This window comes from Haemorhous mexicanus, chromosome 13, assembly GCF_027477595.1.
Source record: "Haemorhous mexicanus isolate bHaeMex1 chromosome 13, bHaeMex1.pri, whole genome shotgun sequence".
Taxonomy (NCBI): domain Eukaryota; kingdom Metazoa; phylum Chordata; class Aves; order Passeriformes; family Fringillidae; genus Haemorhous; species Haemorhous mexicanus.
Genome location: NC_082353.1, coordinates 2,369,421 through 2,396,814, shown reverse-complemented (window position 1 = coordinate 2,396,814; position 27,394 = coordinate 2,369,421). Strand labels below are relative to the sequence as shown.

Sequence of the window (27,394 nt, the reverse complement as noted above, 5' to 3'; positions counted from 1 at the left end):
GCTGGTGTTTCAGCATCTCCAGATTCTACCTGGGTAGCAATGCTTGGCTCCTCCCTCTGGGTGGAGCATCTCACAATGGGATGGTATAGTTCTTATCAGCCATGCAGTGACATTCAATAGCCTCTTATCAGCAGGTGTCCCCTGCCAGGGAGGAGTGATTGTGATCACTCAGGGAGAGAGAGCGAGAGATAAGGAGAATTGCCCACTTGACACAAGACACCTGCCATACAGAGGGTAATAAAATACATCTTGCCTTGCAATCTGGAGCACAGGTTTGCTGCACTATTGTAAAGGAGATACAGCTTGCTTAAGGCTTTTGAGACTAACAATAAATTCTATGAGTGTCCCACATATATAAGTATTTTACAAATGTGGTTGTTAATATGAAATAGGTAATAGTACCTGATGTAGTGTTTGATCCTGCTGTTGCTCCCTGTCACCACTGTGTAAAAACTGCTTTTGAGGTTGTATTTATTTGAAAGCTGTGAAGGGTATTGTTTCAACTTTCTTTTTCTACATTTTGAATTAATTTATTGCACTGTGGAGGGGAAGGACTTCCTGAGCTTCACTCAGGACTCTTCTGTGTTGCATCTTCTGTTGTACTTATGGAGAAAGAATGAAGGAAGTCGTAGCTTCTTCTTTGCCTCTAAAGGCTTCTTATTCCCACCATTTGTTCTATTAAATGAAATTAGCTAAATGAAAAAATTTTATGCTGCTATTCTTGCATAATCTGTAGTGCATTGCTCTATTTGGTAATTTCTAAATGCTTATTGTTTAGATATTTTGCACATGGAATTCTTAGCAGTCTGTCACCTTACAGACTTTTTGGGTTGGAGTTTGTGTTTGTACTTTAAACTCTGTCTGTTTACTTTTAGGAAAAGGTAATTTCATTCATGTGTTAATGATAATTTGTTGTGTTGGTGACATTGTTGAGAAATTTTTTATTAGTAGTAGTAGTAGTAGTAATAGTATGTTGAAAATTGCCTTCTCTTCCTGGCCTAAAAACAAAGCCCTGACTTCAGAGCTTCAGCAGGTATCAAGAGTGACAATCTACAAGGTGTTGTTATAGTGGCAGGGTCAGTATGATCAGGGTTAAGATTGGTAACTCATTCTTCATACTTATATGGTTCATGGCATCTCTGTGACAGTTCAAAGTTAGTGTCTTCATCTGGTATATTCCATGATGTTTTAACCAAAAGTGTGAAGTAAAGAATGTCATTCTTAGGACGAGACATCTCCATTTCACCAGGTCATTGTGGAGTTTGCAAGAGTCAAAATGTATTTGATAGCTCTGAACTTTCTAATTCCACATGCTTGCATTTCAAAGTGCTTGCAAGCAGCGTTTTTTGTTTACCTTTTGATATCTATTTTGTATATTTGTATGTTGATTGTAGTAGATCCTGCTAGTGCTCCTGGATAACATCTTAATAGTTCTATTTGCTTTTAGAATCTTTACAGATGCAGAGACTGTCTGCAGGGATCTGCTGCCTCATTCGGAGGAGACCCAGGGTGAAGGCATAGAGCCAGCAGGTAAGCATGTAAAAGATGATCCTTGGAAATTTGAGCTCTTCTTAGGTTTTGGGGTTTTTTAAATGTAATTTTTATGTCTATTCTAGCAGGTTTTAACTGACAATTTCTCAAGGCTCAGTTAATGAAAGACAAAATTAAAACTGAAGTGAGTCAGGGCAGCTGAAAATTCTTCAGGAGTTGCCTGAAAATTTGCATGTGTTTCTGCCAGTTTGTCTGTATTTGAAATGATGACTAGATAAAAATTAAAAATAGCTTGATCCTATTGAGAATCCTGCAAGTTGTTGTATTACCTTTGGCATCACAGCTACTACTCACCAGCTGTCACCTGGGGAGGATTTGGTGTGCAGTGTAATGACTTGAGGCTTTAAAGGAATATCTATGCTTTGGTCAATTCTGTGTTGCATCAGAGCATGTGCACACTGGTGTCATTTAATCCAACTGCAGTGCTGAGTGGCTTGCCTGAACGTGCTACCACGTGGCTTAAAGGAGGTTTGCTACCAGAACTTTCTGAGGTTCTTTGGGAGGTTTGCAGCCCTAAGAGAGTTCCCTGTTGCCTTGGAGAGACTGCTACTGGTATCTAAATGTGCTCGTTAAAACAGAATATTTGTTCTAAGAGAAAAGTGAATCAGTGAGCACATAGCTATCTGATCTATGTAGGAGTCTTGCATGCAGACTTTATAGTGTGTATAAATATTTATCTGTATGGATATATAGTTACTTTTCAATAGGCAGGCCTTTCATACACAGTGGGGTTCTTTCCAAGTGAACTGCTAGGTATCTGCTTTCAATGAGCAGGAAATAAACGTGGATGAATAAAGACATCAACAAACTCCTGTTTTCAAATTTACAGGGTATCTTATTGTCCTGTTTGAGCTACACATTCTCCATGTAGATTGTCACAGAGACTGATTCTGCCAGTGCTTATGTGCTTGTGAAGGCTCTGACCTATTTTCCCTAGGCATTTATCTGGGACAGTAGTTAATGCTGCCGGCTCCCTACCTGCTTCTCTCCCAGGGGTTGCTGCAGTTTAGAGAAGTAAGCTGGGCTGTAATGCAGTCCCCCAGCAGGAATGCACATGTCACTCAGCCACTCCTGCAGGGCTGACCACAGTCTCTGCCACAAAGGTGAGGTGAACAGGTAAGGATAGAAGCCATTCCAGCTGTTCCATCATAATTTTCCTGAAAACACAGGTCACACCTTATCCATTTAAATTAAGCAGTTCCTTTATTGGTCTTTAGATATGTTTCTAGTTGATGAATCAGGAGCTTACAATTTGTTAGACTTTGTCTTCTATTTGGCTTTGGGAATCCATGGCACTGCTTGTTATCCATTTAAATGGGAAGCAGTGTTTAACTTGGAAACATCATACTGCTATGCAGATGCTGAGTGGTGAAGTGAGGGCTGAATTTCAAACACTCCTCCCAAAAGATCTTTCATGAGAAGGAAGTTCAGTGACTGGTTGCAGGAGGTCTACATTGTATGTAAAGAGAAAAGGAGGAGATTCTGGTATCTTCTAGTTGTTCAGAACTGACTTCCTCACTTTATAATTGATACATTCTGCAAGCTCAGGAGTAAATTTATCTAATGAGGACCACAGGTTGTTCAGTAATTTTTCCCCATTCCTTTCTGCCGATGTATAGAAGCTCATTTCTGTGAACACAGGCCAGATTTGGGGTTTTCTAATGCATATGTAAATCCAGAGTACCTTAACTGTTGGCAGCATGCATTATATTGACTTAAAACCAGTGTGAAGTTAGAAGAGAACTCATCCGTGCTGGTTTTATACTAATGGAATTGAAAATAATTTATGTCAGAAAAGAGCACTGGAGGGCAACTAGGACATCTTTCTGCTTGTAGGAAGCCTTGTGGCTTTGTTCAGCTGAGTTTTGAAAACATCCAGGGAAATCATACAGGTTCTCAGTACCTCTTCTTAGGCTGAGTCACCTACATTGTGAAATTCTTGATCCAGCAAGAATTTTCCTTGCTGCAACTCATGTCAATTGCCTCTTGTCCTTCTGCTTTGTACCTCTGAGAAGAATCTGTTTTCCTCGTAGTACCTCCTTCAGTCTTTGACAAACTGCAGGTAGATTCATTTTTTATCTTCTCCAGACTGGAGAAACACAGTTCCTGCAGGGATTCTTGTACGTGGTGTGCTCCAGGCCCCTGACTGCCTGGGAGTCCTTTCTTTGGGCTTGGGCCAGTTTCCTTGTCAGGATCTCTCTCTTGCACACTGTCTCAAGGGCAGCCTCAGGGACACTGAGTAGGGGGAAATAATCCCTTTCCTTCATCTGCTGGCTTAATCTTGCCAGTGCAGCCAGGGGTGTAGTTAGCCTTCATCTCCATTGGGGCACACAACGTACTGACAGCCAACCTGTTCAGCAGAACCACAGGGTTGGGGTTTTCCTGCTGAGCCAGCTGGTGTCCAGCCCATGCTCTGCTGTGGGGCTGTCCTTCCCAGAGTGCAAGACTTGGCTTCACCCTTTTCAAGCTTTCAGGATGTGTCAGCCTATTCATCCAGTGTTCTGAGGTCCATCTAGATGGACTCCCTGCCTCTTGTCCTGTCTATCACTTCCTCAGGCTTGCCCACTGAAGCTGGTGAGGGTGCATTCGATTGTCCAGGACAACAGTGCTATCGTTGTACAGTGTCATTCTCACAAGCAACCCCCCTAAAGAATGTCACTTGGAATTGGCTGCTAAGAAGACTTAGAATTGCTGACCACTGTTCTTAAAGACAACTTGTCCAGTCAATATTTTATCCACCTATTCATCCAATTGCAGCAGGTTCAAACCTTCCAAGGATGCTGGACTGTGCAGAAGTTGTCAAAGACCTTGTTAAAGGTAGAGTAAGCAATGTGCTGCTGCTCTCACTATGTCAGAGCTAGTCAACTCATCTTGGAAAGCAGATGGGTTATGTTTATTGGGCCAAGTCAAGGGTGGCCATTCTGGCTAGTTTCAGTCACCATTTTATAGCTCAAAATGATTTCTAGGAGAGTTTGTTCTATAGCATTTCCATGGACTGTGGTGAGGCTGATTGGCCCTTACTTTTCTGCATCTACTTTCTTCTGCTCTCTGAAGACAGGTGTGGCATTTACCTTTTTTCTTGTGGTGGGAACCTTACCAGATTGCTGTGCTTTCTCGAAGATGTCAGAGAGCAGCCTTGGGATGGCTTTGACCTGGTTTCTCAGTGCCACTCTGGAGGAACTCCTCTGGTCCCATCAACTCTTGTATGTGTCCAGTTTGTGTAAGTGGTCTCTACTTTGATGTTCTGCTACTGTAGGTATTACATCTCCCCTTCCACTAGGCATGGAAGCTTGCCAGTAAATACCGAGGTGAAGAAGGCACTGGGAGCATCAGCCCTTTGCATGTCTTGTGTCAGTGGTTGCCCACAATATCACTGGTTTTCCCTCTGCTTGCCACTGTACCTGTCAAAGCCCTTCTTGTGTCTTTTCACATTACTCTCCAATTTCAGTTCTGAGTTTTGACTTTCCATTCCTGCATGCCTGGGCAATGTTTCTGTAATGATGTTTCCTCCTGATTACACCCTGCACACGCTTTCATTTTGGTGCATCGTAATCAGTTTTAGAAGCGTCACTATTGTTATGAAGCTTATTTTGTACTTGTCCTGGTGCACCACTCCCTCCACGTCAGCTCGTGGAGGCAGTCTTTGTAGGATATCTTATTTCTCTGGTCCACACTGTAGGGGTTTACCGATGTGAGGAGGAGAATGTTTTATTGTAATTAATAATTGTTCCCTTTTTCTGCAGTGGAAAAAGTAGAAGTTTCCATTAATTGAAATATTTTTGTGTACTTTGGCTAATTTAAAAATATTTCCTCTATTTATTGTCTTTTCTGTTAGGGTAAAATTATTTGTTTATTGTGGGAAACTGGTAATATAGCAGAAAAACCTTTTCTTCCCCCAGCTGTGGCAAGACAAGCCACAGGAGCTAGTTTGTATGTTTTATTAGAAGAATCACTATGTGTTTAGGCTGGCTGAGACTTTCAGGTTCTCTTGAAATTCCAAAGTTCTGTACCTTTGTTTAATCTGTTTATTGGCACAAGGAGAAGTTTGACACAGATGCCAAGCTTGTAGACTCTAAACAGTGAGTATTCAGCTCCAGCTCTTACTAAAATGAAATTAATCTTTCAGGGTCACAGACATCTTGAAGAAAAGTGAAAAATAGTGGGTGAGAGGAGGAATGGTGTATTTCTGTTTTCAGCAGAATGTGATGGTGTCATAGCTGTGGAATCTTGGATGATGACTGACAGGAATGCCTCCAGCAGACAGCTGAATTTCTTCTCTCGTCATTAGGGCAGAGTGATGTTTTGCAGCATCTGGTATATAATCAAGACCCTGTTTTGTGAGTTAAATCTGATTAATTTTCAAGCAGAACTTAAATTACTGGTTTACTTCTTGCTTCTCAGGGCATATCTGTGGAGTATCACTTGGAGTTGCTCAGGTCATGCAGCAGGGCCATTCCACAATCAGCCTGTTTATCTGTCTGAAAGGTGACCTTGGGTCTTTTGCATTTTATATGACTCTCAGAGCTGTTCTTCCATAAACATCTGAATTCATTTACATTCTCAAATCCTTTCTGGCAGTCCCCAGAATACTTGCAGGTCAGGTAGTGAAGAGAGAGAAGGTTTCACTAATTATATTAACTTTAGGCTGTAGGATTACTGTATTTCTTTTAATTTCTCTTGATCCCTCATGTACCCCAGAGGTCCAAGCAGTTTCAGCCAGACTGATTATACATGGGGAAAAAAGTTGTAATTTGTTTGTCTTTTTGAAGTAATTTTTCATATCTGGGCTTGTACCATGTCAGAACTTACCATTTTACGTGGTGGAAGGAATAAACTGGCTGTTAAAAACCACAAAATGTAGTTTTTACACAAAATGTGGTTTTTACTCAACATGTGTATGTTGTGTTTAATTTCAAACTTGGTATAAAGTATTTGAGTAACAAATGTACTTTTATAACACAATATTCACATGTAAACAGTTCATAAGTGTAGGATTCTGTTGTAAAAGATCAATTGAAAACTGCAAATGTGTCTTTTCAGGGATTCTTAACTGCTTTTTTCTTCCTGTTAAGTTTCTTGTTGAAAATTTACACTTTAGTTCCCATCTTGGTGGGAAAACTGCCCATCTGAAATCCCAGGTATTTGGATCAGCTTTTCTTAGAACAGTTCCCAAGACAGGCTGCAGTACAATGATGCTGTTATAACTAATGAATGAGACTACCCTGAGCTGTCTCTTCCTTCAGCAGGGAAGGCAGTGAAACATGGAAAATGAAGTCTGACTATGGACTTTTTAGCCTTGGAGGAGAATGACATAGGGAAAAAATGTCCTTCTAGAGCCTCAGACAGTGACAGTCCAGATTCTATTACCTGAATCAAATTTCTGTTGTTCTTCTTTTATCTGACAATATAGCCTTCTTTAAGCAGAAATGTTTTTGCAACATCTCTGACCTTCAGAATTCATATGAAGGACATGAGCCAAGGTCACATAGTAGTGGATGAAAAAGCATTTTGAGTATGAGGTATAATGCAGGTCCAGGAGTCAGTGGAAGAAAGAGGAAAGGAACAAATGCTCTTTGCTTGCGTACAGAAAACTTTCAGTGGCATCAAGTGCTTTGAGCTGGAGTGCTGGGTTTTTTCCTTGCACTCTGTGAAGCTGCAATTGTATAATGTATCAATGCTTCGAGTCCATATTGAGGGGTTTTATTCTATCTCTGCTTTGGTTTCAGGAGTACTGAGTTGATTTCCAGCCTGGACATCGCAGTTTAACTTTCAGATACTACTGAGGCAGAACACCTGTTTTGCTTCTCCCAACATTTATAATTGATGCATTTAGCATGTAGCCAGGCATTCCTTCCCAGGCACTTTCTATGAAGAATGAGCCCTCTGCTCAAAATCCCTCTGCAAACTGACAGAGGACTATATTGTTCATGTTCTGTTTTTTTAACTACCTCTGGGGACAGACAAATTAGATTTTTAGAATGATTTGGTTTATTGAGATTTCAGAACTGTTTTGAGATTTAAGTTCTACCTGCAAATACGTGCAAAAGCAGACACTGAATGGGCATTCATGTTTATATTTGTTTGCACTGTATCTTGAGTATTATTAAGGTGATGCACAGAGTCTCTGAAAGTGATTCTGTTCCTTGTCTTTGATATGAATCAAAGATGCCTTTTTAACAGCACAAAAACCTGCATAAGGAAAACAAAAGGAAACCCAGTTTTCAAGTGCATTTTTGGTTTCAATATTTAGATATTTCAGGGATTTGATTGATTTTCATTATTCTCTGGGAGCAGTGCTGCTATCTGCTGCATATGTGAAGTGAAAAGACACTGTTAATGCAACTTCTGTAGTGTTATTGTAGTAATGTTGCTAATATTTTCTGTTTCCTTCAAGAGAGGAACGTCTTTATTCAGGAATGTTTTAGTATAAGGACCAGAATGTTGTATTTTAGCTCTGTATGGTATGATTTTGTTTTGAAGTCACCTACCTGTGTCCAAGCACACCTGAAATCCCTGATACCTTTGTTTTGGAAGCCAAGACATCTATCTATCTATCTATCTATCTATCTATATATATATATATATATATAAGTTTTCATCTGTGTCACTGCATACAGTAAACATTTGGATTAACATAGCTACTGTCTCTGATAGCCTTACCTTTCATCCTTTTCACACCAGCTTTGGGGTTAAGTGCAGAAACAGCTGCTTTGTCTTTTCCACTCATAAAGTATGTGTTGGATGCTACTGCCTATACTTTGATAAAGTCTGTCTATTACCTAAACTCCTTCACAGCTATTTGTTTCTAAACTATCTGGATTTATGATGCCCTTTCTCCACTGACTTAAGCACAGCTCCGCACCTATGTTTTGAAAATCATTATGTGCCATTTACACACGAGAAAATGAAGGTGCATGGAGATGAAGCATCTTAATTTGTACTTATTGTTGTCATTAGCACCTTCTGTTTGTCAAGACAGCAATACAAATCTGCCAGCCAGGAGCAGGAATGGAATGAAATGTATAGTAGTTTGCTCTTGGTGCAGGCTGCAAGTGTGTTCTAAAGCACTGGTGTGCATCCAGCTATAGCTGATGTGTTCCTGTATTGCCACAAGTGCTCAGAGAGGCAGTTCCCAGACCTCTGAAGCAACTTGAAGAGCATTGGAGAGGGGTGTGATCCGTGTTGTACTTTTGAACACCCAAAAACTGCACTTTTTCAGGCACTGAGGTAGCAGGAAACAGCACAGATACTGACTGAACTTGCTTTACAGTTTTTGCTTTCCATAGGCATAGTAAAATACAATTATGTTTATTAACTTGTATTAGGAATTACAAAAAGTACTGTTTTCTGTTACTCTTAATTCTTACAAACCCAAGCACTTTGGTCTGAAATCTTTATGCCTATGCTAAAAATATTGCTTCATTTATGAAAGTACATCTAAGGAAAAAAATTTCTTTAAAATGTTCTTGTACTGTTTTGTTCATAAGTATGGGAACTGTTTGGTGAGGAAATTGTGGGAGGGTTTGTGCTTTCCTTGTGAGAATTCACCTGAATTTTGCCATCTTATAACCCCTCGATCCTCTAAAGAGTGTATTCATACTCGACCTCTTGCAGGGTTTGCAGGAGCCAAGGACAGTCTTTGAGGCAGACATTTCTTGTGAGTGCCAGGGACTGTCCCAGTCCTTGGCACCAGTGGTGAGAGCCAAGTGGCATTTGTTGGTGCTCTGCATCTTTGTCCTGTCAAAGAAGAGGAGAAAAAAATACAAGGAGAAGAAAATGGATGGTATAAAGACATGAAGATGAAGAATGGAACCATGGAACGAGGGCAAGACAGGAGTGAGTGGAATGGACACATTAGAACATGGGACAGATGACCAAGGGAGAAACTGTGGGAACTAGTGAGGAGCAGGGAGAAGATGAGGGAGAATAGCTGGAGGGGCAGGAGGGAAGGAAGAGTTCTAACACACAAAAGGAGCTCGGATACCAAACAGGGGCGGAGGTTTCGTATCTTTCGGATCTCTTCAGCCTTCTGATCCACCAGCCACTCCACTGGCACAAGGGGGAGTGCAGAGCTGAGCACAGGCAAACAGATTCTTCTGGAACTGGGCGTGTGCCTGCAACACACAGATCATCAACATAATTCTGTATGGCACTTTCATTCAAGATGCAGAACGAAGTACAAGAAATAAAGATTTCTCTTTCTACATGGTGTATGTGATAATAAGAAAATTGGAAAACCCTTCTCTCAAGAGCTGGGAAGTGCCAGAGTTGTGCTGAGTCCTGTGGTCTTTATTCAGTCCTCTTGTCTTCTGGTACACAGTCGCGTGGTATTTTTCAATTGCAGATTACCTTGACAATGGTTCTTTACCTTCCAGAGTCTCTGTGGACTTCTTTTGCTGATGGCAGAGTCAGACTGAGAATAGATGAGTCATGCCCACAGACTCCCATAACAGTTCATCAGATGTTCAAGGAGAGCCTGGAAAAATATGGGTCCCTTAATGCTTTGGCCAGCAAAAAGAATGGAAAATGGGAGAAAATAACTTTTTCAGAATATTATTGCCTCTCTAGGAAAGCAGCCAAGAGCTTCTTGAAGGTAGGTTCAGGAAACAAAACCAATGCCTTTAATCCTTTTGTCTCCTTTAAAAACCCAAAAAACAAAATAATAAGAAAAACCCCACCCCAAACCCCACAATATACAAGAGGTTTTTTGCATTACTTGAAGATCAGTATTCAATATTCTTTATTGAAATGATAATGATGAAAATGACTTTTGGTCAGAGGTAACACTGCTGTCAGGGAACCTTGACTGCAAGTGAGGAGCTGCTGTGTTGCACTGTGTCTCTGGGACATGGGTGCAGAACTCAGAAGAGCTCAGCGGCCTTAAGATCACAAAAGAAAAATAGGGGAAAACTACTGTCATGAATTTGGTGAGATAAAGACAATCTTTAAAACATTCTAAATATAGGGTAATATTAGTACATATTAAGCTCTTGTTCATATTGAAATATTCTGGGTCTTGGGATTTCCTGGGCGGCAGAGTTCAAGCAGACAGGAGAAGGGAATGGAAAATTCACATCCTATTAATTGCTGATAAATACCAGGTTTGCTATGGATACCAAAACATGCCTTCACATGACTTGTCAGTACTGTGATAATAAATCAAGTTTTCATCTTTATATTTGTGTGGATGTTTCTCTCCAGTGGGCCTATGTTGTATAATCTTATGTGTTTTATTTTTCAGCTTGGTCTGGAACGATTCCATAGCGTAGCAATCCTTGGATTTAATTCTCCAGAATGGTTCATCTCAGCTGTTGGAGCTGTTTTTGCTGGGTAAGATTTTTTGGGGGGAGTTAATTTTTGAGGGGGATTTGGGGTTTCTGTTTTGCAAGGTCTGGGAATGTATCAAGTCAGTATTTTGTATCATATCTTGGAAGTCGTGTTGCTACTGATTGACACTTTCAGCAACCTGCTGGAGTCTTGTATCCCACATAGTTCAGACACTCATAAATGGATCCTGTTTGCCGTGAGCTTAAGCATGACAGTCACACAGAAGCTGTTGTACAGGATCTTATCAATGGAAGATGCGGGAAATAGATGAGAACCCCAGTTTTATATTAATGATAATAATACAATATTAATGATATCTACAGTAAGATATATTCAAGCAGATGATGTAACATATGAATATTAACTACCCTGATTTCTTCTGTCCTGATACCTGTTAATTTGGATTTTACTTCTTAAGCTGTTCTGTACCAATGAAATACGAATTGGTATCTGTGCACAGCTTGAACAAAAAGAGGACATAAGTGAGCATTTTTTTACCACTTCCTGAGCTAGCTCCTGTGTAACCTTAAGTGAGTTAAAACACTGAGTCCTAGCATCTTCTACTGAATAGTTTAGAGATTGGTTTTTGCAATGAGCATAAATCAGAGATTCATGTATATCTGAATATGTGAAACAAACATTAGAGTTGTCCTGCTGTTTGCTTCCACATCTTCATACCCCTGCAGGTTTCATTTGATCTTTGATTATTATTCTCTTTTGATGCTACGTGCATGTGCATGTGTGTGTATGCATAAAAGTGTATGTTCTTATATATATAAATTTTTTGATGCAGAGGAATTGTCACAGGGATATATACAACCAATTCTCCAGAGGCCTGTCACTACATTGCCCATGACAGCAAGACTGATATCATGGTTGTGGAAAATCAGAAACAGCTGGACAAGATAATGCAGGTACAAGGTGGCTGAATGATTACTGAAAAGCCACAGTTTTTCATTTCTTGATGCTGTGTTGGTCCCAAATACCATGTACACTCTGCATCGTGAAACCTTTCTTTGTGAAGTGTGTGTTGTTACTCAGAAATCTGGTATCTGGTGTCAGAGCTCGTGGGTGGCTCTGACCCTCTGCAGTGTATGTGGCTCCAGCAGAGAACTCACTGGATGGTTCACTGCAGGCTTACCTGAAAAAACTCCCATTTTGATCCCATATTTTTATTGTCACCACCTGATTCTGTTTGGAAAAACACAGTCCACTTGAATGGAAGAGATTATGCTGATGCAGGTTTGTAAAGGTCTGCCATTTAAATATTAAGGATGTCAGTGTTCAGAATTTTCTCTTTCCAAGGTACCGTCTTTTCCTGCTTGTAATATCAGCCATTAAGGCTCTTGAGTTTACTGCACTTTGGTTTACATGAGACAGAGCTTAGTGAGAAAGCAGCAGCCTTCTTAAGTGAACAGTCTCAATTCTGACAGAGCTCTTGGGCAGCTGGGCCTGCCTTTCAGCAACGGTGCCAGATGGAGAGACCAGTCTGATGGCCAGGTGACTTGGGAGAGGAGCACAGGCAGCTCTTGAGAAGGGCTTGTCTGTCTGTCAGGTGCTGAGGGAAGCCTGTGGATTCATCAAACTTGCACCAAATGGCACCGTTTGCTGAAGCAGGAGGGCCCTCCATGATGGAGCTTTCTGCCAAGTCCTCATACCTGCAAGAGAGAAAATGTGCAGGTTTTTTTTCAAATGCATTTAATAGAAGCTGTTAATGAATTATTTTGTATTTTGTAGTTGTGTTTTATATGCAATATGGAGGAAGAGAGATTTTTGTAAGTATTCTATAAAAACACACATTCAGATAAGCCTTCTTGCAGTGTCATTGACACAATACCAGGCTATGCTGTTGTGAACATGTAGAGAGGAATCCAAATGGAACAACTCAAGGGGTTTGGTTCATACACATGATGTAGAAAAAGAGAGCTCTGGCCAGCACTGCTTTATCCAGCAGAGGGTTTTTTTGAAACTTTTTTTCTGGAACCCCAGACTGAAATAATAACATCTCAATTGCTATCCTTCTGATAATATGTACATACTGGCTACCATCAAGCCACTGCTTTTGTATTGGCAAAGTTTAGTTCAAAATGTGATTAATTGAAAGGTGTCTGTGACACATGGGGTCTCACAGAATGCAGTGAAATCAGTGCTTACTGTAGGCCATGCAAAGCACACAAAGAGCTGCTGAAAGCAGCAGCCACTGCTGTCTGCCTGTAAGCCTGCAACTTTATATTTTTATTTATCCTTACAATGTACATACAGCTTCCTTTGATTTTTTTTTCCTTAAGGAAGTAGAACTTTTTTTAGCACTTGAACATTACTTTTTGCTGAGGGACTTTATTGGTAATCACAGGCCTGGGTCAGCTTCTAGCTTGGCCTGCACTGTTCCTTTATGTGCCTTTTTGTGCATTATGAGAAGGGATGCTGAGGAGCGATTTCTGGTGTATTTTTCATTTTTTAAACCTTTTGACTGAAGTTATATTTCCTGAAGCAGACTGTGTAGACTGTGTAGTTCCCTTCCCTCCCTGCCGCCTCTAGTTGGGCTGATTGGTGATGAGTTTAGGGGAGAATATTTGGAGGTGAAGGAAAATTGGAGGTTTTTGTGCCTGCCAGCCCATTGGCAGCATTAGAGTGGATAAAAGCCCACACAAGATATGAATAATAAATAACTTTGTTTTAAAAAATGCGACAGATCTGGAATCGGTTGCCCCATTTGAAGGCTGTGGTGCTGTATAAGGACTCCATTGCAGAGAGACATCCAAATTTGTACACGGTGAGTGAATGCTAGAACAGAGGCATAAGCAAATAATGCATTGGGGTACACCCATGTATTGCCAGTTAATACCTGGGCTGTTATTTATTTGATACATTTTTACTGTGCTTATCTGCCTTTAGAACGCATTGCTGTGTTCCAGCAAACACATTCAAAAGTTTTATCAGCTTTTTCTGTTCAATTTACCTTTGATAATTCACATTTAAGAGAAGAACTACCTTGCTTTACTGTCTGTCTTGTGTCTTCCTAATTTTTAACTTGTCTGGGTTATTAAAACACCTGTAGGTTTTGGGTGGGAATGTGTACTCTCAAATGGTTAAAAAAATTTTCTCCCTGGTACCTGTGAATTCAGTAATTTTTTTAAAAATCCAGTATTTTAACTGTACTACAGATCAGATTTTAGGTTGAAAACCTTCAGCTGTTGAAAAAATATATTGAAGAGTATATATATAATGTATATATATATATATATATATATAATGTATTCAGTATATAAAAATATAATGAACAGTGAACAGCATAGAAATATTTTAAAATACTTGCAATTTTGATAATCTGATAAGAAAAAAGTCTTCTGTGCCTTTTTTTAATGTCTTGCATATAACTTAATAATAAACTGTTATTGTTCCAATACTCTACATACTGGTATAGAGCATGCCTTGCATCTTGTACAATAAAATGTTAATACAAAGATGATCTTACTGTTAAAAAAGATTCGGTGCTAGCATTTAATTCTTGAACAACTTGCACTTACTGAAATCTAAATGTGTGAGAATTGCTGTATTTTTAAACACTGGTTCAGTGTTCACTGGACATTTTCTCAGATGAGCAGGGCAGCTGTGAGTGTCTGACAGGTGCCACAGTTTGTCATCTGAAGGAAAAACGAGAGCTCAGATGACTGGAGGCAGAAATGATTGTTGCTGAGGGGTGGTGCAGAGCACCCCACCAGCCCACGCGGTATTTGGTGGAAGGGATTTGTGCTGTGTGATGAGCGGCGGCAGGGGCAGAGCTGGCTGAGCAGTGCGTGTTTCCAGAAGGCAAATGCAGAGTCAGGAGTGTGGTGTGACTGTTTCTGTACCTTCCACACATGCTGGAATGCCAACTCCATCTGTTGCAGGTGCTGTTCAGTGAACAAAGCCTGCGCAACAGATTCTCAATGATCAGTGCCTTCCACGGTGAGAATACAGTATGGTCAGGAGAGCAGGAGCCACTGCTTAGTGACCTACAAACAATTATGTCCTTCACAGCACCAGGCTGTCCAGGAGCTTGTGAAATTGATGCAGCCACATTCTGTGGGGAAGCAATAGAATGTGACAAATCCCTGACTTGCTACAGAGCTGTGCAGTGCCTCTTTTTTCAGAGATGTGGTTTGTTGGAAGAAAGTATAAAATTTAATGACTAATTCTTGGGACAGCCTTGCCACCTAAGAAAAGGAGGTTAAGGTGCCACAGACGCTGACTGTTGTAATCTTAGCAGCCCAGGGCAATGCTAGATGTCTGAAAGAAGAAATTAACTACCCTCAAGCAGAGAGTCTCCTTTTTTACCTCTGTTTTTCTCATCATCCCCATTACTGCTTTGTGGTCCTAGATAGAGCTCCAAGAAATTGCTGAAAAATGAAGGTGCTGCACCTTGCATTTAAATATTACACTTCTGTAGCACAGTATGAATCATATGATTGCAATGGGAAACTGACCATTTAGTTATCAATTTTCTTTTAAAATTCTGTGATACTCTAGTTTCCAGTTAGCATTGCAAGCAATGTTACACCTAACAGCACATCAGGGGTGTGCAACAGAAGTATTGGGGAGCAACCCATATAATGCAGAGGAGCAGGTTCAGGATTATTCTAGGCCAATTTGTGTGGCACAAAAGTCCAGTGTCATAAAAGTTTTATCTCACTCTAGAATGAGCCAAATTTGAATGGAAGTTGTGACCAGCATCATCATCATATGCCGTTTCCTATAAAAGAGGACATAATTTGGGCAAACATTCACACATCCAGATAATGATGCTTTTGCAAAGAAGCTTTTGCTCAGTTACTTTATAGTTATATTTATATAGTGTACAATGAATGATAGATGAGCTGTCACAAGTGTACTCTTAAAAATGACGCATCCAGATTCCTTTAAATAATACTCAAACTCATTCTTACAGTGTGAGAATGTAACAGAGTTTTAGCCTCCGTGACTTACCCATAGTATCCACGTTGGAGGAGAAACAGTATTACTATTCCTTCTTAGACACTGAAAAGATTCATGACAGCACAATTTTAGATAGTCTGTTTGCAATTCACACACAAAGCTCTCAGATAGACTCACCATATTTCTTCCATAGCTAAGGTCTGGGGAAACTTGCCTTGGACATGTGTTCAGAACAAGGCATTGAAATGTTCTAACATTTTTGAGACAGGAAAGATGCAGTACAATGTCAATGTGTAGGAAGCCATTTGGTATCCTGTATTTTCTGTTCCATGTTCTAGATGGAAGAGTTTCTGGAGCTGGGAGGTGACGTCTCTGACAGTACTTTGGATGGCATTATTAACTCCCAAAAGCCGGATCAGTGCTGTGTTCTGATATACACCTCTGGAACAACGGGGAACCCAAAAGGAGCCATGCTCAGTCATGACAACGTAGGTACTTTAGGCTCCCCCTGTAGCAGAGAAACAGCAAAGTGTGGGGATATTTATTTCTGTGGTTTGAAATGGCTGGGACATCCTAGAGCCCTGAAATGCTTTTGCTTTTATGGCCTGGATAAGGTACTGCAAAGCAAAGGGCAGTCAGTTGTTTCTGGTAAAGTAAAAACAAAGTAAAGTATGAAACTTCATTCAAACAGCCATTCACAAAGTTGAACAGTTCTTCATGAATATGAAATTTTTATTCACTGTATTTCTTGTGACATCTAATGCATGAATTCATAAATACATTTCACAGATTACCATAAAGTCTCTTTAGTGAATGTCATAGGTCTCTGTGAAATGAGCAAATCATATACATCAGCCAGCTACTATCAAAACAGCCCAATGGACTGCTTTTGCAGATTTTATTAAAATTAGGGGAGGATGTGTGGATTTTTTACTTTGGTGCTTTTTGTTCCTAGATTTGTGTGCAGGTTTCTATGTCTGTCACTGGAGGATAATACAGCCCCAGTGCTCAGTGCTGGTGCTGACACTAACCCTACCTGTGTTGTTGCAAACAGAAGATTTCCAGTTATAGACAAAAGCAAAGTTGTTAGCTAAAAGGACTTTCCACAGAGATTTGCTTGGAAAGATACATATTTGGAGTCTGAGCAAGAGTGGAAGGTGGTAGGAAGCCTTTCTGAATACATAGAGAACCTGTGCAAAGGGATGGTCTAAGCTGAGGCCTCACCCCTTAAAGCAGAAATTATTGCAGACATGCAGTGTGGAAACAGCAATTCATCCAAACGTGGGGAATTAGTGCACTAGTACCTGGAATCAGAGCATAATGAACTTGGGAGACAAAACCACTGATTTGATGTTACAAATCTATGCTCTTTTATATCAAAGGAGTCTGGTGTCATTTCCATGCCAGCTGACAAACTATTCTTGGCTGCTGATCACAAACAGGCTATTTTTATGTTGACAAACAGTGGAAAGCATGCCATGCCTGTAGCTTTGCTGCTGCCTTCTTTAGTCAAAGATGTTTGCTACTGTTCATGTGCAAGGCCAGTGCTGAATCAGTCCTGCATGACCCTCACAGATCTGCTGTGAATGTGCCTGTGTGTTGTGAAGCTTGAAGTAAAAGCAATGAGTACAGACACATCTTAAAGGCATCCTGTTCTTCCTACTGTGTGAGTCTCCCATAGCTGCTTGTCCAGTGCTGCCACCTAAACTTGGATGGCCTGGCCTGACAGCATGCTGCTCCTTAGAACCCTCTCTTGAGAATCTCTATTTCCTTAGGCCAGGCCTACACTTGTACTTTCTAATTTATTACAAAGGAATGTGCTGTGATAGTAGGAATACATGTGGTTTATATCTGTCCTTTGTCATCTTGAATACTCTCATTTCTTTATCCTGCCCTACACAGTTTAGATTACAGACTTGTCTGAGAAAGAGCTGTTTCTTTTTGTTGCTTGGGGTTTTCTGGTTTGCTTGGGGTTTTTTTGGGGGGTGTTGATTGTTTTGGTTGTTGTTTTTGTGCACATATATCTTCTCTATTGTCTCTCACACTGTCACACATATTTATGTGTCTTCCATATGCTATGTTCTGATGATGAAGATATGCATATTTAGCATCCTTGAACTGCGTCTTCTGAGATAAAGTGGGAAATAGGAAGAAGGAGGGGGAAACATCATCCAGGTTCCCTAAGAAGTCAAGCAACACAACTTCAAAACTATTCATGTATGTGCTGCCTCTCATGAGAGGGGTGGGTGTTCATGTGTCACTTGGGAAGCACTGCAGTGAATATCCCAGAGGCTTCCAGAGGAATAGAGTACAGCTGCTATCTTCCTCCTGAGTGCTTAGCCAGGGGATGATCAGTAACAGGCAATGAGCTTGTTGCTGATTTGAGCTCACTGATCACTGAGTATTTATTGTTCCTTTTCGAACTTGCAGATACAGCACTAGTGGGAGGTGCCAGTTTAATAGAAAGCCTGCAAAGATGGAGAGGTGGAAAGGAAGGGACAGATCAATTTGTTTCTCATCCGTTCAGCCCGTGGCTGCCTGGCTGAGTGTGTCACTAGTGTCACTGACATGTCCTATGAAAAATCCTTTCCTTAAGATTTTTCCCTCCTGAGAAGCTGAGAGGCCTCAAGAACAAACTGTAAACAATTCTTATCTGCTGCTGTGGAATGCAACAAGTAGATCTGTGATTGGTCTCATCTAGTTGTTTCTAATTAATGGCCAATCACAGTCCACCTGTCCAGACTGTTTCGGTCAGTCCGAGCCTTTGTTATTCATTCCTTTGCTATTCTTAGCTTAGCCTTCTGATGAAATCCTTTCTTCTATTCTTTTAGTATAGTTTTAACATAATATATATCATAAAATAATAAACCAAACCTTCTGAACATAAAGTCAACTTTCTCGTCTCTTCCCTCATCCTAAAGCCCCTGTGAACAATGCATCACACTAGGTCTTGGGGAGCTGCCACAACCCAGGCAGGCAGCACAAATGCTGTATTTACTTATGTTATCTGCTCTTCTGTATTGCTGCAAAGGTAGTCTGGCTTTTGGCAGTGTCCCCAGGGAACTGACAGACTGGTGTGTGGTCAATACTGCAATGTCTTTCTGTGAGCACAGATTTTTCACAGTTTCATTAGCATAGCAAGAGGATAACAAGTTTGTGTCAAGAGGAAGAAAGGAGAAAAACCCAAGCCAAAATCCCGACCATACCTAATGTGTTGTATTATTTATTTAAACAGATAACTTGGACATCAGCCCATTGCAGCAGAGCAGGAGGTATGCAACCTGCAGAGGTCCAGCAGGAATCTATAGTCAGTTATCTCCCACTCAGCCATATAGCTGCACAGATCTATGACCTGTGGACAGGAATCAAATGGGGAGAGCAAGTTTACTTTGCTGAGCCAGATGCTCTGAAGGTACCTTGTCTTGCATTACATCTAATTAAGATTGCAATTCTTTCTCTTAGAAAACATCCCAAGGAGAGAATATGATATTTGAAAAGTTGTAGAGGATGAAGATTGAAAGTCCATTGTTGTAAGAGTTCTGAAAAAATAAAGCTCATTGTATTTGTGACCCAGTGCTCTACATTCTAATTAAAATATGTAATTCATATTCATAAGGTTTTTTTAAGGCAAAAGAAGTATAAGCATTTTTTAGAGAAAAGGGAGGCTGGAGGAACTATAACCATGTGTGTTTTTCTCCTTGTGTACATACCTCCCCCAGTGTGTCAGACTGACACATATTAGTGCATATGGGTGACTGAAGTGAGCTCAGCAGCCCTTCTTTATGTTCTACATATTTAGTGATGTTCCACAGACTGAAACATTCAGGTTTTACTTCACCAAAACTCTTTCTCTCTGCTGTGTGCCTTTTGTTGAAATTATTCTTGATTATAACAGGGCAGCTTGATCAACACACTAAAAGAAGTGCAGCCAACATCTCACATGGGAGTTCCTCGAGTATGGGAGAAAATCATGGAGAAGTTAAAGGATGCTTCTGCTCAGTCAGGATTTATGAAAAAGAAAATGTTTTCCTGGGCTATGTCACTTAGCTTAGAGAGGAACCTGAACGGCTCAAACAGGTGTGTAGTACAATGAGTGAGATTTCCAGCAACCTGAAAGTAGCAATTCACTTACAATAAACCATGAAGCTTCAGTGAGACTCTGGGTATAAGTGGGTAAAATCTGGCTTGGCAACACAATAAATATGGTGCAGGAAGGAGGTGTAGTTATTAATTGTTATTGATATGAATGATTTTACAAGGAAGTGAGGGAAATTTCTTATGCCGAATGGTATTCCAGAATATCATTCCAGGATATTCCTTTGCTCGTCTTATCATTCAGTTTCACAGATGGATCTTGCAAATTTCAGATTTCAATGGTCTAGGCTCTCAGAGACACATTTAACTGATAAAAAAAATCAGGTATACAAAAGCTGTGTTGTATAAAATATGTTTTTATAGATTCTTTATATATTTGTTGAATTCAAATACCTCAGGAATTGGAGGTAGGAAAGCTCCAAAGGTAGGAGAAACTCAAGACACTGAATAAATGAAAGAAGGATGAATGTTTCACCTTACTAATGTTCTAACTTCTGTCAACACCCAAAACCAAATGACAATTACATGTCCAAACAAAATTTGTGCCTGATTTTGTTTTGAAAACTTCCTAGGTTGCTCTGACTGACTTGTGTATTTTGTACTCAGCAGTGATCTAAAGCAGCTCTGGACAAGATTAGCAGACTGGTTAGTGCTTGCAAAAGTCCGTAGTGCACTGGGGCTTTCTTCCTGTCAGAAGCACTTTTCTGGTGCTGCTCCTCTCAATACAGAAACACTGTATTTCTTCTTGGGTCTGAACATCACCCTGTATGAGGCTTATGGGATGAGTGAGACCACAGGCCCACATTGCCTATCTGGGCCTTACCTTTACAAGCAGCACAGGTAATTTTGCTTTTATTACTATTTTTTTAATATGATCTGTTTCGTTTTATCTGTGAAAAAGAAGTGTTTATTAAAGTCAGCAAAGATACTGCAGGTTATTTTATTTTCCATGAGTGCATTGCCACTCTGTTGTGACTTTGGGAGTCAGAATAATTTCCAGGTCAGAATTTGAACAGGTTGATTCCATAGCACACTGTGCCAGGAGCACTGAAGCTGAGTTGCAGCATTATAGCCAAACACAGTGACTACATCTGACATAAACCTTGCCTCCCTTGCCCAAGGGAGGAATGCAAGACCTCAAAACCAAAAATGCTTTTATGCCTGTAGATACAGGAGGGAAAAGCAGCAAGCACAGGCCAAGACAGACTGCCAGAAAGTGCTCAGACACCCTGACAAATCTGCCCTCATGAAGGAGTATTCCATGGCTGTTGGACAGTTGCAGCATGCTGATAATTGCAGCCATGGATACTTTGACAGTTTCAGGAATTTGGCACATTGGCCAGTTTATCAGTATTATTTTGATGTTTCTGTGATCCTTGTGGGGTTTTTCTGCTCTTCTCTGGTAGCTGTGGTAAACCAGCACCTGGATGCAGAGTGAAACTGGTGGACAAAGATGCAGAAGGCAATGGAGAAATCTGTTTCTGGGGAAGGACTGTTTTCATGGGTTATTTAAATATGGAAGACAGAACAAAAGAAGCCTTTGATGAGGAGGGGTGGCTGCATTCTGGAGATTTAGGAAAGCTAGACAAGGATGGCTTTCTCTATGTCACGGGAAGAATTAAAGGTAATAGGCAAAATCTTGCTCTCTGTTTATGGTAAATGTTCAGCTCTCTTCAGTCATCTCTCAGTTGTAGTCCATCTAATGGAGTGGCTTTTCTCTAATACAGGCAGCATTGCCCTAACAGGAAGGTAAAATAAACTTTCCTATGAGAAAACCACAGTGTACCCTGTATTCAGGGAAGGTTTCCCTCTAGTCTGTAGTAGGTGGAGATGATTCAGTTCCCACAACCAGGCCTTTCATCTCCCACACCTTTACTCATCATTAATTACAATTAGCAATATAAACTACTAACACAGGTTTAATGTGTCTGTCGTGTTCGATTTGAATGATATCATTAAGCTGTCCAGTCTCCCTCTGAATCTTGCCAGTGTCTGAATTGCACATTAGAATGTTTAGGGGGTAAGGAGAGGCACACTCTGCTACGGAGAAATTGCTGCTGTAGCTCAGAGGTTGGTTCCTCTGGTGTCTTAGGCTAAGTGTTTGCAGGGACCAGAGCTGAAGCTCGAGAGCAGAAGGGAAAGCTCCAGCTGAAGCAATGCACTTAGGTGTTACTGCAGGACACTGGCTGAAGGCTCATGAGACTGAGACTAGTCACTTGCTGACTTGGAGGCTTTCTTCATGATGTGTATTCAGGCAGTGGGATTGATCACAGGCAAGATGTGACTGAGGAAGATTTAAGAATTGAGTAAATATTATCTTAGAACTCAAGATGAATCACTGGGAGACAACACAGATGAGTGAATTCATCCCAGGTGGCATCATGTCCTGCTAGGAATCAGGACTGAAGTTGGTAGTATTAACAGCCTGCACCAAATGCAGCTGTCTTGATTTACCTTCTTTTCTTGTCTGGTTCATTTTCCTTTAGCACAGCAGTAACAAACCCATGTCTCGATTCATAACATTTGTGTTTCTCTTGTATCTGTCTGGATTGCTGAACTAATAGCAGTTACTCTAAATTACAGGATCAGTAGACAATCGAGATAGAATAACCAAATGTTCAGTTTCATTCCAAATAAGGGCAATGAAAAACGAAGGGCCAGAGAGACTGGTAGAGGATCTGGGACAAAGACAGGACTATCACAAAAGGAGGGTGGAATGAAAGGAAAAGTTAGACTTAGAAAAGCGTGTCTCTGTTATTTGTTGAAGCATGTTCTGAACTGCTGCAAAGACAATTATTTGAGCACAATTGGAAGTCACTAATATAACAAAAGCAAAGAATTGCAATTTACTTAGAGAATACTCAAGTTTGTAATAATTTCATGGAATATATATATTACACTTCAGAACAAATATTGCTTTTATCAAGCCTTCCTCCAGTAGTAACTTACTTTTGTCTGACCCCTCTTGGTGGATTTAAGAACTGGTTTTAATCACGATAGCAATTAACTTGCTTTTTGTTTGGTGAGATAGCAATTATAGAATAGTGGGTGAATCCTATGCTGATTTGGAAGAGATGATCTCTCAAAGAAAAATTCTAGTTATGTAACAGTCCCTTGAGATTAAGCTGTTACTGGATAATTTGTGGTGTTTGAAAGATATTATCTTGCAAAAAAAATCTCGTATTTTTTATGTCAGAATAAGAAGAGCAGGTTGAGCCAGACATCAACCTGATCTCTGGAATTTATTTGAATGCAACTAATAGCCTTTCTTTTTTTGCCTAGATTTGATTATTACAGCGGGAGGTGAAAACGTGCCTCCAATTCCAATTGAAGATGCTGTGAAAAAAGAACTTCCAATTGTTAGTAATGCTATGGTGATTGGAGATAAGAAGAAGTTTTTGTCAATGTTCCTGACCCTAAAGGTAAACCAGTTTTAATATTGCCTTCAGTGAAGTTATACACCTGAACCTAACAAAAGAATAATAATTTTGAACCATTTGTAAAAAGACCTAAAGTTAGGTAGGAAGATATTAGGGGGAAAAAACATGTAGCAACTACAGCCAAATCCTGCTGGGTCTAAACCTAGGGTTACCTGATCTGCTAAATGTCGGAACTCAGGACATCCCTCTGGGAGTCCAGAGTTGCTGGGACTCCTGCCAGGGGGCTCAGAGACCCTGGCACACAGCCCAGAACACCTGTGGGCTCGATTATGACCCGTGGAACAAATTGCCAGCTTTGTATGAAGACCTAAAAGCCACAGCAGCTTAAATAGTGTAATAATAAAGTTATCACTGGGTGTAAATGTAGGTTTTGGGATTTTAGTATAGGGGTTTTGGGGACAAGATGGAGGGATTTGGGCGTGTCTAGCCTTTCTTCTTCCTCTTCTCTACCTCCATCTTCAGTGGTGATGTTGGCACTTTTAGATTGGTTTAGAGTAGAAACTCACTGTCTAACACAGGTGACAGGTATTGGAAAGTGATTGTAAACATGTTACAGGTAGTTTTTAGTACATAAAGATAACACTGCCCTGGGGGCAGGCAGAGTGCCTCTGACTGTCCTGCTGAGCGGACCTCGGCTGGGCAGGAGGAAAATTTTATAGATAAGATACAATAAACAATTCCGAGACCAAAAACTGAAGAGCTTCGACTGATCCTTTGGATGTGTGGGCTGAAGCAGAGACTGTTAACACATCTTGGGCTTGCAAAGCCCTGTGATCCCCCGAGAGCTAAACATCCACATATTTACTGCTGTTTCTCCTACATGTACAGTAAGAGCTATTTTCTATTTAAATACAAATTTTTATATGAGAAATGCTGGAAGATTTAGAAGTCTTTGTAACAGAACACAACAATAGCTTTTATGCTTATACATGAGCAAAACCAACAAACGTTTCTGTTATGGGCAAACTCAGAAACCTTCCAACAGAAACATTTCTCTACAGCTTGTTATTTTTATAACACAAGAATGATGACCATGGAACAAAATAATTAATAGCCTTGCTGTGGTATAAGCTTCAATTGAGAAACCACTGTTCTCCTGAAACATTTGCACTTCAGTTCTGTGAACATACCTAGCGAATGTCACTTAGGTGTTCTGAAGTTGTTTACCTCTATGACTGATACTCCCTATCTTCAGGTACAATAGAAATGCTAGTTTAAGAAGTCTAGGAACACTTCTATCTCAAGCTGTTTACATTACACCATAATTCCATTGAACATGAGCTAAATGTTTCCCTGTAACAATGGAGTCACTTGGAAAATATGGCAGAAATTCAAGGTCAGAGATGGACTCCATGGCCTAATTCATTCACACGTTTTAAGTCTGTTCATGACATCTGCATATAAGGTGAAAATATTTGCATTTGGTAGCCAAGTGTAGAGTAAAGCCCTTTATGATTGGTAGGTGTTTCTGCTTTTTAAGGCTTACAGAATGTTTGTGTGTTTATCCCTAGCCTTCTTCCCAAGGGGGAGGGCTTGATCAGAGAACCTCTTAATGCCTTTTAAGAGTGAATGTTTAATGATTCACTTCATTTGATATTTTAGAGTGTGCTGGACCCAGATACATCTGATCCTACTGACATTCTGACAGAGCAAGCCAGAGACTTCTGTCAGAGGAGTGGCAGTAAAGCCACCAAAGTGTCCGAGATCGTAGCTACAAGAGACGAGGCGATCTACAGAGCCATCCAGGAGGGCATCGACAGAGTCAACAGCACTGCTACCAACAGGGTTCACTGCATTCAGAAATGGATTGTCCTGCCAAGAGATTTTTCCATTTCTGGGGGAGAACTAGGTAAGACTTACTGATTTATCTTGAGGTACACAAAGTTGAGAGGCTGCTGATCTACAAATATTCAGTAGAGAAGGAAAAAATGGTTATGCAGTGTGTGGTAACCAATGCAAAAATTGGATAGTTTTTGCTGTGCACACATTTATGAATCTGTTCTCATTTGCATGTAGAGCTCTTAAATTTCAGATTGTTTTGGGTAATTAAGCAATTTTGGTTAATTCCATGTGCATTAAAGTATTAATAACTTCCAGTAATAATACTGAAAGTGATGCCTGGAATGGCTACCCAGAACAGAGGCTAGACAGAGTTCAGAGAGAGAGGGTCAGTTCTTACTGAAAGGCCTTCACAAGGTACACCTTGGCAGTGCAGGAGTGTCCCAGAGACTACACCCCAGATGGACAGCCGTCACGGCTTGTTCGGACAGATGGAAGGTTGGTCTATTTGCATACTGGAGGTTAATGTCCAGTTACAGCTTCAGGTAGTGGAGTCTCATTCCCCTAGTTTGCCCCCCACCACTTCACTTGTAGTCTACATTTTTCGGGGCCTGTGAAAATGATGTAACCTTGGGTTCCAGGCCTAGAGAGAAACTGTTTTTTCTGAATAAAGTGGGAGAACAGTAGCTGATAGGCTATGGAGTTTGAGAGCTATACACTAAAGCAGTCCTGATCTGGAAAACATAAAAGCTAAAACTTGAAGCATCAAAAGTTTCTCTTGAAAAGAAAACAAAACAAAACAAAAAGGCAGCAAGATAATGAAAGCCTGATAATAGAGCCCAAAGCACATAACCAGGCTCTTTGAATAAAGTGGGAATTGTTTAAAAGCTTCTGAAAACATCTTTTTAGAAAAAAAAATAGTAGCCAGTTGCCACTTTCTTATCTGCAGCTCCCTTTGAAATCCTCATGCTTATGTGGAGGCAACCTCACATATCACACTCACTTCTCACTTCTAGCATTTATCTGTGCTTAGAGGGGGCATGTTCTTCCCAACAGGCTCTTCAATTAAAAACTCAGGCACCAAAGCTCAAACTGAGTAGGAATTTTTGTTCCTATTTCTGGAATGAATTCTCCCTCTTTTAAGGTCCCACAATGAAGCTGAAGCGGCTTGCTGTGCTCGAGAAATACCGAAATGAAGTAGACTCCTTCTATAAAGAATAAAAAGTGTTTCCTCCAAGCAGTAAGAAAGATCTGTAAACAAAAGGAAGTATTTTCTCATCAAAAGCATTAACCAAGATATATGCTTTAAGTTTGTAGTATATTGAAGCAAACCACTAGAAAGCTGCTGTCAATTTAATTGTTCCTGACACTCACCTCATCATTTGTCCTCTTTTTACAGATGTATTTTTCTAGTGTGTCCATTCTCTAGTACTGCTTTTACTTTATGACCTTAATGACTAAAACATCTTTCTGTGTTGTATAAAGCAGATACAACTAATTCCTCTAGATTGAAACATAACAAGGTTTTTATACAGTCTTCCATTTTTCTGTTTTTGCTTTTGTTCTACAGGATGTTTCCTGTAGCTCATGATGTATTTTGCTAGATAGCAGTACTGCTTAATGAAACTGTCATACCATTCCAGTGATAATTATTAAAAAAAAAAAAAAAGGTCAAAAGAGCTGGGATTTTTTTCCTTTCCCAGAGAACACTTTCTTGTTCACTAACACATTTCAGAACCTGAAGACATTCTAGTTTCTGTAATACCCAGAATTCAGACTTCTGTGAACATAGCAGTTCGCTTCCTAAGTCCATGTTGGAATACGCATTACTATTTCTCATAAAAACAAATAATCAGAAGAAGTAGGGGAATAGCTCCCTAAGACTCAAAGGCACAAAGGAATAACTTCAGGAGCTCTCACATAAAAATGCTATTACAGAAACTTCTTTAAAATTGTTTAGAGTGCTATTCTTTGAGCAGTGTTTGTCAGTGTGTATCTGCCTGTTTCAGTATTCGCATTGCACTAATTCTGACAAATGTGGGTTGCATTTCTTCTTACCCAAAAGCAAAATAAATCATATTATGAGAAGGAAATGCTTGGCACAAAGTTGTCTAAAGGGTGTGCTGTAAGTGATCTCTGGCAGACAGCTCTAGTAGAGCTCACACAGGCAAGGCAGGCCACAGCCTGTTATTGAGACAAAGAAATGATGCAGAACAGGATAAGGTTTCCATTAAAGTTCCATTACCACACATCTTACAGACCTAAGATTTGCTGCAAGTACCAATAAT

General features: G+C 40.2%; 1 protein-coding gene across 5 annotated transcripts in view; it reads left to right on the top strand.

Annotated features, from left to right (window-relative positions):
* ACSBG1 (acyl-CoA synthetase bubblegum family member 1) overlaps nt 1-27,199 on the top strand; it is a 42,279-nt gene extending 15,080 nt beyond the window's left edge. For 2 of the 5 annotated variants that reach the window (XM_059857861.1, XM_059857856.1), the window contains exons 2-14: nt 1,448-1,530; nt 9,927-10,144; nt 10,793-10,881; nt 11,672-11,792; nt 13,571-13,651; nt 16,131-16,280; nt 19,028-19,204; nt 19,688-19,869; nt 20,494-20,727; nt 21,294-21,511; nt 23,170-23,309; nt 24,930-25,176; nt 26,251-27,199. In XM_059857861.1, the coding sequence (XP_059713844.1) occupies nt 10,013-10,144; nt 10,793-10,881; nt 11,672-11,792; nt 13,571-13,651; nt 16,131-16,280; nt 19,028-19,204; nt 19,688-19,869; nt 20,494-20,727; nt 21,294-21,511; nt 23,170-23,309; nt 24,930-25,176; nt 26,251-26,327 (1,848 nt within the window). In that variant the 5' untranslated portion in view covers nt 1,448-1,530; nt 9,927-10,012 and the 3' untranslated portion in view covers nt 26,328-27,199. Of the gene's footprint in view, nt 1-1,447; nt 1,531-1,885; nt 2,668-9,165; nt 9,388-9,926; nt 10,145-10,792; nt 10,882-11,671; nt 11,793-13,570; nt 13,652-16,130; nt 16,281-19,027; nt 19,205-19,687; nt 19,870-20,493; nt 20,728-21,293; nt 21,512-23,169; nt 23,310-24,929; nt 25,177-26,250 lie in introns of those variants that run through there. The other 3 variants (XM_059857858.1, XM_059857860.1, XM_059857857.1) reach the window with 3 other exon arrangements.
* Nucleotides 27,200-27,394: the final 195 nt, after the last annotated feature.